Source organism: Diorhabda sublineata, chromosome 2 (assembly GCF_026230105.1).
Source record: "Diorhabda sublineata isolate icDioSubl1.1 chromosome 2, icDioSubl1.1, whole genome shotgun sequence".
Taxonomy (NCBI): domain Eukaryota; kingdom Metazoa; phylum Arthropoda; class Insecta; order Coleoptera; family Chrysomelidae; genus Diorhabda; species Diorhabda sublineata.
Window position 1 is genome coordinate 12,529,995 of NC_079475.1, and position 20,687 is coordinate 12,550,681.

Below are 20,687 nucleotides of genomic sequence, written 5' to 3' on the forward strand. Positions count from 1 at the left end.
ATACTTTAGTCAATAAAAAAATATTTGAAACACCACACAACTAAAAATTAAACTAAAGTAAATGTTCGCAATGGTTGCCCTCCAACTTCCAAACAACAAATCCCCTCAATTTAAAGCGTAGAATCCAATGGTAAAGAGAAAAATGGGGTTATCATTTGAAAACATTAAGTTTTCGAAGTTTTTAAATAGCAAAATTCGGCACCATTTTCTGAATACCCTATATAAATTTTTGTCAAAGTTTCCACAGATTTTGAAATATGTAAGTGTCATTTGTCCAAATCCCAAAAATATTAGACCTGACTCACTTAAACGTAGAAATATAATTTTTTTAGAGAAGGTCCAAAAATTTTCAAAATGTGAAATAATAAAAAAATGGAGGACTTTCAATTCAATTTCACGTAGAATCGAAAAATTTAATAAAAACCATAGCATTCCGTTTAAAATAACGAAGTTTTTTCACTATAACCGGAAGTTTAGAAAAACTGAAATTATTTTAGCTGAAACGAGCATATCGGAAAACTCATACAAGCAAATTTTCAGAACACTAGTCGCACTACTTTCCATATATACATATCGATTCACCTCGTCGTGAAAGACCCTATATCAGTGCTCCGCAACCGGTGTGCCGCCGCTGAAACACAGGTGTGCCGCCGCTTGAAATTACACAACATATTTATTTTAATGCAATGTACTCTAATACAAATTTACAATTTATAAAAACGAATTGTATATACTTACTATATTTCAATGCAAAACCATAAATAAAATAACAATTGTTTAGCACTTGCTATAATGTATTCACACAATAGAAGAAATGGATGTCAATAGAAGTAAATAGAAGATGGACTCTGTAGTCTGGGTCGTACTGAAAACTTTACATTTTCAAGCATAAATACAATGTTACAACAAGAGCTCAAACGCCGTAGCAACTAGATCGAACTTGTATTGTGGTAGATTAAATTTGCGAATACGGCTCTAGCTAAAAATGTCATCACAACCAATAGAAACGCTCCTAACCACCTGCACAATGTTTATATCGACTGTTCCTGAAAAATAGTGATTGCGCAGAATTCAATATTCAGCAGGCACCGTTGTTTAGGATTTAGAACGAACCTAATATAATATTGTCAGTGTTAGATAGGAATTTCTACTGGACACATACAACCAGATCACTTCTTACCCCTATAAATTAAATCGCAGAAGTTTATAAATTAACCATTCGTGTTTGTTATTAACGTGATTTATTTCTGTGCCCATTTCAATATGGATAAATTTTTATTTGGAAAACAATCTACTTCTCCGGCAGAAGATGATGAACCTTGCACAAGCAGTATTGCTAAGAAAAGAAAGATTGTGAATAGAAAATACTCCGAAGACTACATTCGTTATGGCTTTTATTGGTGCGGCGATGAAGCGGCTCCGAAACCATTATGTGTAATTTGCAACGAACAATTAACAAACGACTCAATGGTGCCCAGTAAACTAAATCGCCATCTAACTTCAAAACATCCGAATTGTGCTAAAAAGGATATATCATATTTTCAAAGGCTTTTGGCTCAAAATTTAAAACAAAAAAAATATATGATGTCGACCGTATCTGTTTCCGATAAAGCATTAGAAGCTAGCTATTACATTGCAAAATTAATAGCTCGTGAAAAGAAACCTCAGAAAAACTTATTAAACCAGCATATATGGAAATTGTGCGAGTTATGCTTGGACCTAAAGAGATTCAGGAAGTGAGTAAGGTTTCACTGTCAGCTGAAACTATTAAAAGACGTATTGGCGACATGTCAACAGATATTTTGAACACGCTTATTTTGAAATTGATCGCAGCTAACAATTTTGCTCTTCAAATTGACGAGTCAACGGATATTAAAAATCAAGCACAATTAATTGCAATTGTACGTTTTGTTGACGAAGATTGCATAAAAGAAAATTTTTTATTTTGTAAAAAACTTTCCGAACGAACTACTGGAGAGGATATTTTTCGAGTAACTGATGATTTCTTCAAAATACATAATCTACAATGGAGTAACTGCATGAGTATTCGTACTGATGGCGCCGCAGCAATGACTGGTAACATAAAGGGTTTTGTTGCCTATGTAAAACAACAAAATCCGGCAATACAATTTACACATTGCTGCATACATCGGGAAGTATTGATGGTGAAGAATTTACCAGAACAACTTTTAAAAACTATGAATGAATGCATCAAAATTATAAATTTTATTGAATCAAGAGCTTTAAATACAAGAATTTTCGAAATGCTTTGTGAAGAAATGGGTTCAGAACATAAATCTTTATTATTTTATACTGAAGTACGTTGGTTATCCCGAGGAAAAGTGTTGGCTAGATTGTTTGAACTTCGCTGTGAAGTGCATCAGTTTTTACTAAATCAAAATATGCCCGAACTCGGCCAGCACTTCGAAGATAACAGTTGGATCGCCAAACTTGCATATATGGCTGACATTTTCGACCATCTTAATGAACTTAATAGAAAAATGCAAGGTCCGAATGAAAACATATTAACCTGTTCCGACAAATTGCAAGGGTTCAAAAATAAACTGGAACTTTGACAGAATGAACTAAGTAACAACTCTTTAGAAATGTTTCAAAGGGTTCATAATACAATAATTGAAAATAGGCAATTAATTATCCATCTGGCCCAATCCCATTTAGCAACACTGGAAAATAAATTCGACTACTATTTTCATTCGATTAAAAGTGAAGAATATGATTGGATTCGCAATCCTTTTGCAACTAATGCAAAAAAATCTGTTGATGCATTTTCTCTTAAATTTAAAGAAGGGTTTATTGAACTGAGTAACGACGGGACGTTAAAACTACATTTTGGAGAAGTTCCATTGGATGTTTTCTAGATTTCGGTTAAGAATGAATATCCTCAAATTTCAAAACAGGCTATTTCAATTTTAATCCCCTTTTCAACAACATATTCATGCGAACAAAGCTTTTCGACACTTGTTTTAATTCAAAATGATAAGCGGTCTTGCTTAAAAAATCTCGATCAAGAACTTCGAGTTGCACTATCAAATATCGAGCCCAATATAAAATACTTGTGTTCCTTGAAACAAGCTCAAGTATCACATTAATTACCCTTTTTGCCTATTTTTTTGTATTATTGTAGTTTTGTAATTAATTATATATGTTATGTAAATATAATAACTTAAATATGTAAAATAAAACGAATTAAAATATTAATTAATGTATTATTTTCTGATGTGTATACGTGTTGTTTTATTATATTTATACCTATTAAATTTGGTGTACCGTGAAAACCAGAAAAAGCTTTTGGTGTGCTACGAATAAAAAAACGTTGCGGAGCACTGCCCTATACAATGAAATCTGTAAGATTAATTCCAACACATTCAATACAATTTTTACATAAACTTGTAAGCAAAAAAAGTCGCACGCTCGCAGTAAAAAGTCTAGCAAAAAATCTGTAGCTTCCATCCTTATTCTGTTTTTAGCATATCAAAACCATTACAGGTTTAGCTTTATAATGAGTTCTGTTATTATTGAGATATTTTTGTGGTAACGAAAAAATATCTAATGAAAAGTAATATCAAATTTGTCCAAATAATATTTTTTTCTATTCAATATTTAATGTCCCAACCGCTAATAATAGCTTCCAATTCCTTTTCTATGGATCGAATAAATTTCTTCACACAATATTTTTCGATGCTATCCCATTCTTCAATGAGATCCGTTCTACACGGTGGCCAATTTATAACTAAAATTTCCTCATCCTGTAAAAACTGCCGTATGAACCTGCAATTGGTGGATGGGCATTGTCCTGCATTAGGATGAGGTTTTCGCCAATGAAGCTGGTGTAGAGCACGAAGTAATACTCTAAAATTTCTTTTATGTATCGATTCGCCTCTCCACTGCCAGTTTCAATAAAAACCAACTCCGTTTTTGCTTCTATTGAAATGCTCGCCCAAGTCATCCAAGAACCTACTCCAAAAGCCACGTTTTTTATGCAACAATGCGCAAATCTTTCTACAGGTCTTCTGTAGATTCGTTCCCTCCTATAGCTACCATGTAGTTTCAATCTGCTAATTGGCAAATCGTAGACGACCTTCTCGGTGGACTGGGGTTTAATTTGGAGCCAGTAGATGGCTTTTTTGGCTCAAGGTTAGTTACCTTGAGTCTTCTTCTGTCTGACTAAACACTCATAGACAATCCTCGCTCTTTTTGGACTTGAACTCCAATAAGAGCCCGATTTCCCAGCGATGTGCTGACGGAGAAAATTATTAAAATGATACTTTTCAGTATGTAAAAGAGATTCTCTGATATAATTCGACGAGAAGTATAATAAATCAATCATTATAGTAGGGCAGCTCAAGAGCCTGAATTGAGATTTATATAGTGATCTATTGAATCTTAGTGAGTAAAAAAGTTCTATAATGTTTTCCCCAATCAGATAAATCAGAAACATTTGAGTGTGTCAGATATTGATAGTTCATGTTATTGATAACAAAAATTATAAAAGTGCGTTACTTAATCATAGAGAATATTAAGATATTCTTCGAATACGGTAAGCTGAGAAACAAAGCAATTTTGCCAATGCAAATTTCTTTTAAGGCAGTTTAATTATATGCAAAACCAAGAAATAAACGCACGGAAAGGGTCATGTTCAAAATATGAAGGAATATTTAATACCCTTTATAATTCCAAGCGCGAAAGTTTACACTACAAGGAAAAAGGGCAGACCAATGTTGAGATGGATAGATGATGTAGAGGTAGATCTGAAAATGATAAAATTAAATGGATAGAGAGATGTTTCAACAACATAGTGGTGTACATACATTGTTGAGAAGGTCAAGGCAAACTCTGGGCGGCTTATTGCCATTTATATTGCAGTAAGGTAAGCCAAAATGAAAGAAGTAACAATAATATAAGACAAACTCATATCATAATCCCCTATTGAACGTATAGGGCTCCACTTGATCACTAATTTCAAAAATTTTGTTCTAAGGGAAAATCAGAATGTGTCACGTGATTATATTATAAACTTTCTGTGTGATTCATAAGATTGAAAATTATTTTTATTCTCTTTTAAATGTTTACATTGATTTGACCATAATTCTAAAAATAGATTTTATTTGTTACACTTTTATTTTATTTAATTGTGTTTAGTGAAAGCGAAAAATGCACAAATTTCGTATTCATAATGCTACAAATGTACATGCTATTAATTTGTCTAATTGGACAAATGATTCATTAAATGATTTCTAATGTGTATAAATGAGGAAATAATTTTAAACACGTTTTCTTTGATTCAATTATTCCTAATTAGATTCCTCAAAAACCGGGTAAATGAAATACAAATTTCCTTTATATTTCACACGATACAGAACTAATACATTTTCTAATAGGTGAGGACCACCAACTTCAGTTGAGAAAAACACGATACAAATTTTTTGTTTTTTAAATTTTGAATGAACCAACTAATAGATTTGAACAAGGACGATGTAATCATCTGAGATATTTTTCACACACAAGAAATACAACGTTTATGTTATGTAAATAAAAAGTGATATTTGGATTATAAAAATCAGTTAAACAGAATTACATACCAGATTTTTTCCGACGATTTCTAAAACAGTTTTTTTGTTGAATTTACGTAGTTTGATGTCAGTAACCTGAGCAGAATTAGGTATCTGACAACTTCAAAGCGTTTTTGTTCAAATTTAACAGAAAACTATTGAAAGGTAGACTAAAATTTTCTTTGCTAAGTAATACTAGACATTTGAGAAGTCGAACGACCGAGGAATTTTGGGATACCTCTCCCGGAGTAAAGTAAAAACAACCAAATCAAAAAAAGAAGGTGCAACTTAACAAGTAGTACCGAGAATGCTTTAAAAACGGACAAGACTATGGATAAGGAAAGGAGGAGAGGATTAAATTCGAAAACGAGTTCATCCAAAAGTAGAAGTCATTTGTAACATCGACCATGTTAGAGGCAACAAGAAGGAAAAGTGACTGAAACCGATGATGATTTGGATTTTACAAAATCAGAATTATTTTCCATACTTCTTGGAATCGAACAACAAGTCGGTGGGGACCCATGGTACCAAAGTACTCAAAAAAAGGAAAATATAAGAAAAAGAATGGAGAAACGGGAGCGTCGAAAGAAAGATCAAAATTAATGAGCAACCGTATAGAGGCAGTTATGAACGAAGACCTGGAAATAATAAGAAGAATGGGAGGGATGAAATCGATTGGAAAAAAAATCGTCAGGAATGAGGTACAAACAACAAAAAGAAACGATATACAAATGATAATATTTATTTATATAATCTATAACTCTAGCAAATATACTCAAAATTACTAAGCTGGGTTCACTCCTGTTATTTGAAAAGTGTAACTTTATGTTTTGGAAGCGGTTATTAACAAAGGGTCCAAGAACTCGATTCAACCCCCAGATATTTATTTATAAGAAAAGTATACTCAAGAAAAATTTCAACTAAATACCATTTTATTGTAGGAAAAAGCATTTTTAGGATTCGTAAAGTTACTTCTAAAATATACGCTTATTTGTATTGTATCTAGCAAACCGACCAGTTTCACTTACTTTATTTCAGTAAATAATTCTTCAGAAGTTATTTGCAATTATTTTTTTGTTTTACCTATTATATATTGCTAAAATCTTATTCATAAATATGCTTTTCAACTATCGACGAGATTTACTTATTTATTAAACAAACTCATTTTTTCCAAATGATAGTTCAAGAATTTTTTTTATAAACTTACCTTTATTTATTAACGGTTTCTTCTCTTTTGGAGAAAAAATTGTTCTTCTTGCTTTTGTATTGGTGGTTGGAGACGAATGATGAATTGCATTTTTCTTATCTGTAATAAAAGTTACATTGCAACAATTTAAATTTGTTTATTTAATAATAAATTTAGTTTATTTAGAACACATTCCTTATTTGTTACAATTTAATATTCAATGAAACTCTTATTGTTTCTAAAGACGCTGAATGTGCAGAATAATCAGTTTTTATGTATGAATACAGTGTGTGTTTACTTAAGTTGGAACCATATGGAAAACTTTTTTATTAGTGGTTTTATGAAAAAAAAATTATTCTTGATAAAAAGTTCTGCATAGTCCATAAGCTGGAATGGAATCATCACATATCAATTTTTTAAAGCAGTATACGAGGTTTGTCAATAAATCAATAAATGTCAATAAAATGGCAAATAAATAATCACAAAACCCGAATTTTCCTAATAAATGGCTGTAATTGCATATTTGAATATAACTTTAAATTCAAAATAACTTTATAACATTATTCAGAATTGTAAAAAATAAAGATACTTTACTCTTGTACAAAATTCAAATTTTTTGATAAACCTCGTATATTACTACAAAAAATTGATATCTGATGGTTGCATTTTAATTTTTAGGCCACGCAGAACTTTTTATCAGGAAACTTTTTTCCATAAAACCACTAATAAAAAAGTTTTCCATATGGTTCCAACGATTATAAGACTTTGGAAATAATAAATTTCATGTAATTATCTACCTTTTTCTATACAATTACTGAGTAGTTTTTGGAAGGTAATTGGAGATTATTAAGTGACATTTTCTCCAATTTTTAATTATTTGGGGACGGTTTCTTACATTTTTAACGCAAAAAAGATATAAAATGTCACATGTAATGAATAATGATAATACAAATTGAAAGAAAATCAATTTTGAAATAATTTATTCAAATGAGTAAGAGAATGTAAGACATTAATAAGCGTACTCTAAAATTACCCTGCATTTATAGAGGATGGAGTGGGTCGTGACATAAATTCAATGATTTTCAAAATATCTCTAATCGAAACTGTTGACCATATAATTGAAAATGCTTCTCAGATAATTCCTTAAACGGTTGTACGTCCATTATTGAGATTTCACTTGTGAAATTTATGGGCATAAATCAGTTTAAAACGAATAAATTTTCAACTCGTTGATTTGACATTATAATAGATTTTAAATTTTCCTTCCTAGTTCGAGAAACTATGTTTTATTGTGAAAATGATTCGTACATGATAACAACAATATTTCAAATTGCATCACATCAAAATGTCAATGTGTATTTATTATAGAGCCAGCTTTAAATCTAACGTGAAAACTTTTACTTATGCAACACACATATCATATCAAAGTATAAAGGATTGCATATGAACAAAAGTAGTCGAAGAAATCAGTGAAAGGAATTTTTGTACAGAAAAATAGAAATAAAATATGAAGCGTCAATTTTTTTCTTTTTTATATAAAATTAATTTCTACAACTATCTTAAACGACTTCGGAAATTTGGAAATTGGCTTCTTGGAAATTATGAAATACTTTGGAAAATAAGGATTTTCTCTTATAAGTCACCTACAGTGTTTATTGAAGAAAATGGCTAACAATTTGGAATAAGTGATCAATTTCTGAATACAGCATTGATATATCGTTTTATATGTATATAGACTTTACTTCATCTTAAAGATAAAATATTTCTGATCTTAAACCAACTCGTAACAATGGTGTTTACTTGAGCAAAATGTGAGGAAATTGGCCTTCTATGATATCAATGGCAGAGTAATTCTTGAAAAGTTAATAAATAACTTTGTACTGTATTCTAGAATATTCTTTAGACTGTAAACATCATATAATATGAATTTTCTTTCCTCCACAATCTATTATACGAGGTATTCCAATTAAATTTCAAGTATCACTGGAATTCTTTCCTTTCCCAAATTTTTCAATCTTATAGCTTTTTATTTTATATGAATTTCGATCCGACGTAATCTTATAGCTGATGTTGGTATAACAGTTGACGAAATTATTTAAAAAATTTCTCAAACTAGAATCTAGCTCGAGAAATATCAACAATAGCAAATATTTTCTTACAAATTCATTATGCAGTCTTTTAGAATCATTTCCTCATCATTGTATGCATTGAATTCTTATGGGAATGGAATTCTTTTTACGTATTACACTTCCGGCATTTACTTTGATAGCACAAGAAATTTAGATGAGTTGGTACAATTTTATTGTAATAAAACACTTTATTAAGAAATTCCGGAAGTAATCAAGATAAAATATTTATTTCACACAATAGTTTATTCAATTAGCTAAGAGCTGAATAGGTATTTTAGTAAAACCACTCCTCTTACTGTTTTAAAAAAATATTTATATGTTTTATATTCGGCAAATAACATTTAAATAAATTTACCGCACCATATTTGTTAATACAATGTGGCTCAATGTAACCCAATATTTCTGCAGGGAACTGAATCCTGGATTTTATAATGGTACATGAATGGCCACTTGGTTCGGTGGATGAAAGAGATTGGGGGTTGTTGCTCAACAGAAAAAACTTCTTCGTTTCCGTATTGAGAAGTGGAAATTACTTGTCAAAGAAATGAAAATCACGACTTTTATAAGAAGAAATACAGCGTTTTCATGCAAACTTTAAAACGTAGTAGTTGAAGTAGATACAGAAATTTCTGCTATAAAAATTGCATCTCCATCTTTTTTGCTAACACCTGGTATTTTTGAGATTTTTTTCTATTTTCAACCTACCCTTATATAAGTAGATCAAAAACACTTCGAATAAAATAGTTATTTTATTCCATGTCATTGACTGGTCTACAGAAACTACATTTCAAAGTTAGTAAAGGAACAGGTGAAATCACCTGCGGTATAGCTATCAAGTACCGCTTGCACACCATTACCAAACCAGTTACGAATAGTACTTGAATGAGGCAACAGTCTAAGCGCGTCTTTTTCTGTTTATATGCTTTCCATGAGGGTCACATCTGGTTAACCTAACAGCGGTAACCGGTACTTATTTTAAGCGCAAGCTCAAACAATAGTCCATGAGCAGAATATTGGATGGGTCTGTCACTAGCGTAACAAGGGGGCAATGGGTTAAAATTCTGAGAAATTTCAAGGTTAAATTGAAATGAAATTATTTGAAATAAAGTTTCAGTTATCACTCCAATTTTTTACTATTAATTGTATTCAAGTTGCAGTCAATAGCAAAATGTTCAAGTTGAGCATATTTTGAAAAATATCGGAAATTCACCTTTATCAATTTAATTATTAATAATATTTAGAATGAACTTAGAATTCATAACTTTGAGCTTTAAAAATTTAATATAATGGATATTTTTATAATGTGATTTGATCGTTCTATAAGAAAAAGCCAAAAAAACAAAAATTTCCTATTTGTAAGTAGTTAAAACGATGAAAATATATAAATATAACGTTCTAAGAAAGACCTATCAGCAAATTAACAATTATATGATAAATATTTCTGTTTTTTCTGTTTTTAAATTATAAACATTATTCAATATAAATGCTGTTTGGGGAATCGGGTTCAGCCACAAGCAGACATACGAACTTAACAGAAGAAACGGAAACTATTTAATCGCAACTATTTGAAGATTACACTGACTGACTTTTTAACTAAATAATTTTTTATATCAAATTTTGACAAGACATGAGGTTACTACGACGTGATTAAAGCGACAACAACTACAACCACTTACTTCACTATACCGACTACAACCATGACAGACACTAATTCCACAACAAATGCCCAAATTTCAACAAAATAATTTGAGCTTGTACATCCGTTAAAAATGTTACCACACTGAACACTCTTTAATAATGAATCTGATGGTCGTAAATGGGAAATGGTAATGAACGTATATTCCTGTAGATATCTTTTACTAAGACTTTAGGGCGCAACCTTTACTTTTATGAAATCATCTTTTCATTCGGGGATTTGTACAATAACTTATATATTAAAGTGAAAAGCAGAACATAAAAAGAAAATAATATATAATTAAAGCCAATCAATTTAAAATCGAAACAAATATACACAGATTTGGAAATACCTACATAATAACAATAAAAGATAAAATGATGAAATTATTAGATAATGGAACTTAGTAACAAAAGATTGAATAATAAAAAAGAAAATAATTATCTTATTCGAGCAAATGCAAAGCAAGTAACAATTAAAAATTCATAATTGCCATATAGTCTAAAATATGAGGGATTTAGTAACAAACTCCACTTTTCCAAGAAAGTTTTTCTACAAAGTTATCGATATTTTAATGTTTGGGACTTTATTTGATTATAGTATTTCTAATTGATAAATGAATTAATTAATAATTAATGATAAATTAATGAATCAAAAATCATTTGTACTTCAATAAATGTTTATAGATAAAAAAATAATTTGTTCATCGTATTTATTTGCTTTTAAATGCAAACAATTTATTACGTGAACCTTGAACATGACTATTATTAAATAATCCTCATCTAATAAATACTCACTTTCAGCAGCCGTCGATTGCTGTATCCTTGTCGGTACTTTGTTGGTTGTCAACACTTGTGTCACTTGCACTACATCTGCCCGTTTCTTAACAGACCCTGAAACAAAATATTTTCATTTATTGATGAAGTTCAGTTGATAATTTGGAGGGACTTAAAATTTGCAACAATTTGTATAGGAAAATTCGATTACTAGATATTTGGATGAAACTTGTAAAGTAAAATAATAGTATGAGACTGCTTGGAAATAAATGAAAGAAATCATATATTTACTCATGGAGGATGAAGATGAGTGATGAAGATGAGTGAAATTAATGTACACTCGAAACAGAATAAGGGTTAGGCTCGTGCAGCAGTTGATTTTCGAGGATAAAACTCAAAAGATGGACTGAAGACTCTGTGGAACAGATTAATGAAAGAATAGATAAATAAATTGATTAGAAAAGAAGAGGGGTAAGTGGGAAATTCAAAATAAGGCACACTAATTACAAAAAATCTTAGTACTACAATTGGCATCTGTTGCACATTTTTACATTAACTAGAAAAAAGTATATTAAATATATCAACAAAATATGAATACTCTTTTCAAAAGATAGTCAAAGTATTTTTTTATTTGTTTTCCATTACCCTGTATTTTAAGTACAAACCTTTCTTTCCAATACTTTCAGAATACCGTTCCTTTCCAAAAGCACCAGCATATTTTTCTTTCCTTTCTATTCTCTCCGAAGATGATCTTGCAAATTTATCCTTTGAAGGATGTTGTCCCATTTTTAACTACGTTATTAAATGTACCGTCATTTCAATCACTATTGTCATGATTTCCATTTTCTTTCTTTATTATTAATCCTATTTATTATTGAATACAGTTCTATATTACGCATTTTAAAACCGGCGTATTTCTAAAAAAAATTATCTTCTTTTTTAACCACCACTCAATAGAATATAAGAATCGTCGTTTACCTCTAAAATAATATCATACAAAGGGTATTCAGAATGTGTTCTATTAAGTCATGGTTAAATAGTAAGTACTAGGTGTTGGTACTAATCCTAAGGGATTGTATAATGTGATACAACATATTGAAAAAAGGGTTCAAATTGATTCGCATTTTCCGAAAATTATTAAAATCATACAAAATAACGAAAAAACTAATATTTTAGTGTTATTACCCGTACTAATCATCATTTTGATATTCTAAATCAAATCTAAATTTTCTAAATAGAAAAAAAAACATTTATTGGAACATTTATAGTCATTTTAATAAGAAAATCAACTAGAACAACCCAGTATATAATCATTTTATAACAATTTTCAATTTCATCTTTCGATCATTATTAAAATCATACAAAATAACGAAAAAACTAATAGTTTGATGTTATCACCCGAACTAATCAACATTTTTTTTATTACTCGCTTAAATAGATTTAAAACATTTTATTGAATTATTTCTTTTTTCTCAATGGAAAGGCAGGTTCGGCGAAGAATGACAAGCTGTCCGCGAAGAGTTTGAAATTCTTTTTCAATTGCAGTTCGGAGGTCGGGAAGGGTGCGTGGTCCTATTACAAAAACGCGGTACTTGTGAAGGCGTAAGGATTCTGGTCGTACCAATACACGCAGTTGTGCCGGTTGAACGTACCGTTCAGCTTGAAGATTGCTTCATCTGACCACAAAAAGGAATGCTGAAACTGCGGATCATTCTGACTAACTCTGAGGTACCACAAAATTCCAATCTGGGATCGAAATCATCCTCGTGAGGAAACGGGGACGCTAAACTCGATAGTGCATGCTTTTTAGCATTCGTTATAAAGAACGATGAGATATTCGAAGTTCTTCCGATAGCCGTTCTTCAGATAGATTCGATTCTATTACGGAATTGGACTATTTAAAAACTCCACGACAAGAACTAAACAACCAAATGTCAATTTGTCCATATTTCTCTACCATTCCAAGCATACAATAATATATTATAAATTATTCAAAATTTTTCATGACCGTTTAAATTTCTTATAATAAATTTTTAAATTATTCCAAGAAGGTGTAGCAAATTAATTGTTGGCAACATTGTGTTGAATTATATATCGTTGTGTTATTAATTTATGTTAAAATTCAAATTTGAAGAGCTGCTCAAGTATTTTGTGTGTTATTTGAAAATGCTGACTTTGTTCTTGGTACGATTACGATGTTTTAATTATAATCCTCGAAAATTTCTTGAGCAATTTTCATACATAACGTCATTTCTTTAATTAACTACACAAAGAAATGAAATCACACAAAACGTAACTTATATGCAAAGGTTGATACAATTTCTCATAGATGACAAGCTGTTAAGTCTTATTTACATCCTTTTAAAATAAGTGTGAAATGAATGAGTTTAAATTAGTCAGTAAACAAATTTTAAGCACCGTACTCTGAAGAAAAAGCCCCTGAGACACTATGAACAAGAATTTTCTGTTATTGGGCACTGTGTTAGATTGACAAAGTTTCAAATATTTTTTCTAAATATTCAATATGATTGATACAACAGATTCAAAAGATAGAAAGTAACTCATACAATTTTATTAGAAATAGAAATGTTAGACTGGTTACTATAATTCATTTGAAATCAATGTTTATCTAATTAAGCAAATGAACAATAACCATGAAGCCGCACGCGTAATAGATTGTAAAATATTATTTACAACATAACCATGAATGCGTTCAAATCCCACATATCACATTTCTCAATCTAAATGTTTTCCTACTCAGATTTTATATACAGTTTACCAGCAGCGTCACAAATGAAATAATTGAATGCCCTAAATAAACGAAACCTACAATTCAATGTAGTTTAAGGTGACCAAAAATCATCGATCAAACAACATGGTCCCCAAAAGAGTGAAAAAATCTGGAAGTTTTGAGATTACTGATAGGCAATACAAACTACATTTATAGATGATTCAAAACATATTGGAAGATAGAACAAGAAGCAACTACGCCAAAAAAAATTGACTGCCAGAGCAGTCTGAGACCTAAGTCGTACATTTTTAAGCCTAAAGATTGAGAAATAATAAATCAAGAAATACGCTTCAAAGGATGGTTCGAAGTTCCATTTTTGAGCGTTTGGTTCATACGGAAATGAGAAAGGTCAATAGTTTTATAGCTAATCCTAAAAATCAAATTTCTTCTTTGGATTAACGAAGATATTGACTGATATGTTTGTCTGTTCTTTACCTTTGAAACTTGAGGGGAGTTGCAATTTGAGAAGTTTGGTATTATCACCTCCCATAAAACTGTAATTATTTATTTACGTAATAAATAAATATATACTAGATGTAATTTTGAGGTGACGCTACTGACCTTCTGCCCTACTCACTGTGTGCAATAAAGATCTATTGTTTGGTTTGTGGTTTTATTACCGTATCCTTTCAAGCTAAAAATAAAGTAATAGTCTGTAATAATGTATACAGAATGCAAGGTTAGTAACAAAAGATGTAAATGATAATCATAATCAAAATAATTTATTGCAATATTTCGATACCTCAAAATAAAATAGAATTTTAACTATCACAAGTAACAGTGAAAAAGCTTCAAATCAACCACATATTATGATATTCATCAAAATACTCCATGATTAGACGAAAAAATTGATATTATCAGTATAGTTCTATGCGATAATGCGGCACGAGGCGCTTGGATTTGACTTTTGTAAATCGATCCAAACTAAGTCGAAAATGAAGAATAAAATTTTTCGATATCTTGCTTTGTTTTCGAGATATCGATACTTGAAGTTGGAAAAATTTATTTTTATTCAATATTCGTATATATCAACATAACCTAATCTAACCTTCTCGTGGTGCACTTTAAGTGCAAAAAAATCAAAAATCGTGAATTTTTTACAGCCAAAATTGTTTAAAAAAAAGTTTCCTCGCGTGGGGTTTTATTTTATTATTATTTATTATATTATATATTATTATTTTCTTTTTCTTATGGGGGCCACAGGTCGCAAGGAACGTGTGAGTTTGGAGATGGGGGATTGGGGGTAAAAAAATAAAGAGGGTAGATTTGGAACGATTTTTTACAGACATTTTTCTTATTCGGTTGATTTTGTCGTTAAAAATAGGATAAATTATGGAAAAATAATTACTAGAGAACTTTTTCAGGATAATTGTGAAATATTACAGTAGTCTGGTTTTTCAAGTATAAAACAAACGAAAATAAATAACTTTTGAAAGCGTTCATAACGTACTTTTTGCTCAAAAAGGGGTATGTTTACATTAAATTACCAACTAAATCTGAAAACTATCATTACATATTTTTTTTTATTTTATAAATAATGAAAAACAACCGATCATTCATTACGAAAAACATCAAATTATTCATGTATTTATCGTATGTTAAGTTATATTCATCACAGAGTTATGAAATTTATCAAAAATGGCTCATTTTGCTATAAAATTTGTTTTTTTTTTCAATATAATTTTGAAGTATCAGGGTGTAAATAATATAAGAATTAAATAAAAAATCTTTTGTTTATTGAATTACAAGATTCATATTGAATTTGAAGTGATAAAATATTCATTTGAAACGAAATATTGAACACCATCTATTCAATAAAGCGAATTTTGGCTCTAACGTTTAATTATAACTTTAAGTATCGATATCTCGAAATCGTAACGAGATATTTAAAAATTTCATTCTTCATTTTCGATTTATTTTGGCCTGATCAAGCCAAATTCTCTAGTTTCTATTATTTGGTCATCAGGTTTTGTATTTCGCGTCATTTAAAAAATAAAATCTATTTCAACCATTTAGTTTTTTATCTTTAATTTTACGGAATTTATATTCCAATATACGTAAGTTTACGTCACCAAGGTCGAAATTCTATTGCATGTGTGACTATATTTATATCGAGACAAACACATTTACATACAACAATCACTTCTAACATAAAATCTAATCTCATAAAAAAATTTGACCATGTACATATATATGCGCTCTTTTGTATTTAAACGTCCAACAACGTAAATTTTTTTGTTAGGAAACGCCAATTAAGGATCGTGGAATAGTCTCTGCCAAAAAAACTGGAAATCCAGTTTTTTCTCGAAGCAAAAAAGCATTTTCTTCTCTGCAAACAGCTAAATATTCGATTCAAAATACTAGCAGCTAGTTAGTTGATTATTTCTATTTGAAAATTTTTTGTCCACAAAAGAAACATAATTACCTACATATATTTAACCACGTTCACTGTAATTTCAATCATAAAGTTCAGTTATAATATTGGGAAATCAGTATTTCAAGCAATGCATCCATCCATTGTGGAGTACTTCGTCGGTTACATATACGTTTTCCAAAAGTGAATTCTTCGTTATCATCGATGATAGAGCTGTCGGTCAATATTGAGGGCTTCTGAATAGACAAATTCAGGTAGTCCTAGATCTAGAGCAATCACACGACATGATTTTTGCTAGGCTAGCTAATATACCTAATTTTACATCCATTGGATATGTATGGGATGCTATCGGTAAGCGGCTTTCAGTGTGAAACAATGAATCAAGTCAAAAATGACCAGATTTACAATTAGTACAATTACTGAGGTATGGTTTTTTCTCTTCCCAAAACTAAAGATTATATATGTTCAATCGATATAAAATAATTAATTCAATAACTACCGATTTATACGAAACAGAACATAAATTCAATCCACGCATTTGCATAGTTATGTGTGGACTTAAAAGTTCTCAATTAAAAACTAATTCATGATTGAGCAATGATCTCACACCCACTCGCAAATTAGTAGTGATTGGATTTCTGACATCAATAGAACTCGTTGACATTCATTATCGTTCAAGGCGATATTATTGTTCCATATAGGATAGGTTGTATGAAAACGGTTTTATTTTTTAAGAACCGGGTGGACAACTAAGAAAGGTCGTCTATATCGCTATATCTTAGGAATTATATTACAGCTTAATGGTGGGTCCACACGATACAGACTTTTGTTCGTACAGATATCTGTACAGTCTATGAAGTCGGAGTAAAAAATTTTACCCAAACATGTCTGTACAGACTTTTCGTTCGAAAATACAATTTAAATTTCTTAGCTACGATAAATACGCAGAATCCGACTTTTGGATCGCACCGACATTTGTCTGTACTGTCTAGTTTGCACAGACAAAATTCTATAGAATTTTATGAAAGTCTGTATTGTGTGGACCCACCATAAGGGAAAACAATATAAAACCAGAAACACGTGAAAATTCTACCACTAGGGTGTATTTGAAAATGTTAAATTGAAAAAGCAAAACTGTAATATTTTCCCAAACAAGTAGAACTTTATATACGATGATCAAATTCATATTGGAACCTTGTTATGAAAAAATGTCTGTAAGTCCGGTTCTGCTTAGTCGATTTTTATAAACTTGATGTCGTACGAAAGATCTTCTGTATAGGAATACAAAATATATAAATTCTAAGCGATTTAATTAGCAACGTGAATGCTAGAAGACGTGGTTACAAATATATTTTAGATATTGTGATTTTTTGAATATAAATTTGAATAAAAACATAAAAGTTAAAGTAGATCTTTTAAAACTAAAAAAATGTGTAAGCAGCGGTATTAAGTGCATTGAAAGTGCATTCATTGAGGAGCTACCTCTGATGATTTGTTGATATTGTTTACCATGAACGTTGAAATAATTTCTTAGTATTTTAATGTTAATAAGAAGTGTGATCCTGGTTTCTCGCATAATTTTGATTTCAACGACCATTTTATTATTTATTAGAACATGTTTTATTTAATTGACTACTCTGAGAGTAGGTAAAAGCCTTCGTAGAGCTACATAATTTCATGAAAATGGAAAACAAACACATTAAAAATTGAGAAAACTATACTGATTGCTCGGAAGAAATATCATTAGAAGAGATAAGAAAATTACGTAATCAAATACAATACCCCAATAATTCAATAGGCACATTTACAAAATCTCCATTCCATTGTTGAGGCCTCTTGCTAGATTACAAACCACATTCAAGTTTTCCAAGAAAAAAGCCAAAAATACTATTAAAAATTCCAAGAAGTAAATAAAAAACGATGGCCTAAAATCAGAAGACGACGTGATCACAGCTAACAAAATAACAGAATCAAATTTTGATTGTTGCTTATATGCAGCGAGAAAAACATTCTCAGCTCTTAATAAACTGCATATTATTAATGAATTCTTATACGATATGTAATATTCCACTTTTGAAATAAATCCTAGAAAATTATTGTTAAAATTAGTTCAGGTTACTAATTATTTTATTGTAAATAAAAAATCCTTGCATTTTAAACGATGATATCTTTTTATATTTGAAAATTTTCATGTATGTTTATATTTATGTTATATTTTTCTCTTATTAGCGAATCATCTATCATCGTTAAAGATATGAAAGAAATTCAATTTGTAAAATGGTATATATCTACATCTATTTTGAGAGAGTAAGTTATTTTCGATTTGGGTTAAACTTGTGTGTGTTTTCTTTAGTTTTTGGAACGAAAGTCATCGTTCTTATAGATAGTTCTTTATAATAGAAAAAACAATTCGATATTTACTTTTACTAAACTGAGTTTAGAAGTGTTCTTAAATTGGCCTCGTTTGCTACAGTGCATTCTTCTATTTTATTGGCAATAAAATCGAACAATGAATTTAAACTTTAATAGCAGTCAAATTCAAAAATTAACTAGAGAATATACAAGATCAGATTGTAATGGTGGGCAGAGGTGTTTGTTACTAATGAAAAAAATCATAATAAACAGGCATTGTTTATTGATATTATTTTTATGTTTGAGAAAATAAGAATTAACTAGAGACAAATCAAAAACGTTCTTTGCGACGATAATAATCAAAATGTAGCATCAAATATCAGTTAATTAGAAAAAATATCGTTTCCAAATAATACAAATTCTATCATTTGTTAATAACATAACATAGACAAAGTGTATATCCCCAAAGTGACGATTTTCGTAGAATCTACTGGATATAGTATCGAAAGGTTCAATAAAGCTATAAAATGATAAATTATCGCTGCGAAATTTATCCAAAACGTACGTGAAGGTAAATTGTGCATTTCAATATACTTTATTCCGATACTATGAATGCAAGTCGAATATCAATTTTATATTCAAATTTATCACTGAAATAATATTAGTTTAATAATTATTTTGTTTATGGATACTTTCAAACGATTTAAAATAACCATTTCAAATAAAATGTAGAAAGTCTTTCATATTTCAAGTGACATAAAATTGGAAAACATATTTCCATACGTCTTGGTTGGATTGTAAGTTTACAACTTTTAAGTTTACAACCTATGAAAAGGTTTGCCTCCTTGTAATATGATTAAGGTTGGGAACCCCTGGGTAATATCAAGGTTTAAAGTTTCTAAAAGGATCATCAGAAAGATGAAAAGAAAAAGGCTTGGACACAGAAAACAGTCATTTCAGCAACTATGATCATATTGTGCATTTGATGTTTGAAATGATTTTCTGCGGTGTCCAAATAGGCTAAGACATCTTTTGGCTTGTAATTTCTGGAATGAATGAATGAAATTCATACGGAACACATATTTTACACTGCCACCACACCAACACTTACAATTACCTTGTCTGACGCGCGTTTCGATAACTAAGTTATCGTCTTCAGACACCGAATGCAAACTAATAAAACTTATTCTCACCTCAGAGGTTATTCGGGGAATATTTATATAAACAACAACAAATTTTGGCCGCGTATATAGTGTAAATAAAATAGGTGGGGTATAAAAATGTAATGAGACTATAATGAAAAAAAAAGTTCTATATCTTTCTCTACATTCTCTGCAGATTTGATTTCCAAGAATGTTGATTATATGCGGTATGCGGAATTGAAAGCGTGTTCAAATTAAATTTGTCTTATATTTATATTATAAGTGATAATTCTCATACCAAATTTTTGTTAAGTGAAGTTGAATAGGTTTTATTATGCAGTCCTGTTAATGTATGTTTGATTTTCTGGGTCAAATTTAATCCATCGGCAAATAATATCTTGCCACTTCTTTGCACTTGGCATATTTTATGTTTCAACAGACATTAAAACTGAAAAAACCTGAGGATATTGTGTAATTTTAACATTCATAGACTTGATAATAAGGCAAAAACTTTAATTAATGCCAACATATTGAAAACTTTCTACCTTTGAAAAAGCTGTTATTTCATGCTTAAAATTACCTAATGTTTCACTTCCCAAATTTTGCGTCGTATTCGAATTTACAAACATTGGCCGCTTGTTGCGATTATTTTTGGAATTCTGTTTAAAAAATTCTGGTCGTGACTCAGTATG

The 20,687-nt window shown here is 30.1% G+C and overlaps 1 protein-coding gene across 2 annotated transcripts in view; it reads right to left on the reverse strand.

Annotated features, from left to right (window-relative positions):
* LOC130440813 (uncharacterized) overlaps positions 1-20,687 on the reverse strand; it is a 149,043-nt gene that overhangs the window by 44,192 nt on the left and 84,164 nt on the right. For both annotated transcript variants that reach the window (XM_056774160.1, XM_056774159.1), the window contains 2 exons: positions 11,358-11,453; positions 6,778-6,876 (listed from right to left, as the gene is read on the reverse strand). In XM_056774160.1, the coding sequence (XP_056630138.1) occupies positions 6,778-6,876; positions 11,358-11,453 (195 nt within the window). The remainder of the gene's footprint in view (positions 1-6,777; positions 6,877-11,357; positions 11,454-20,687) is intronic.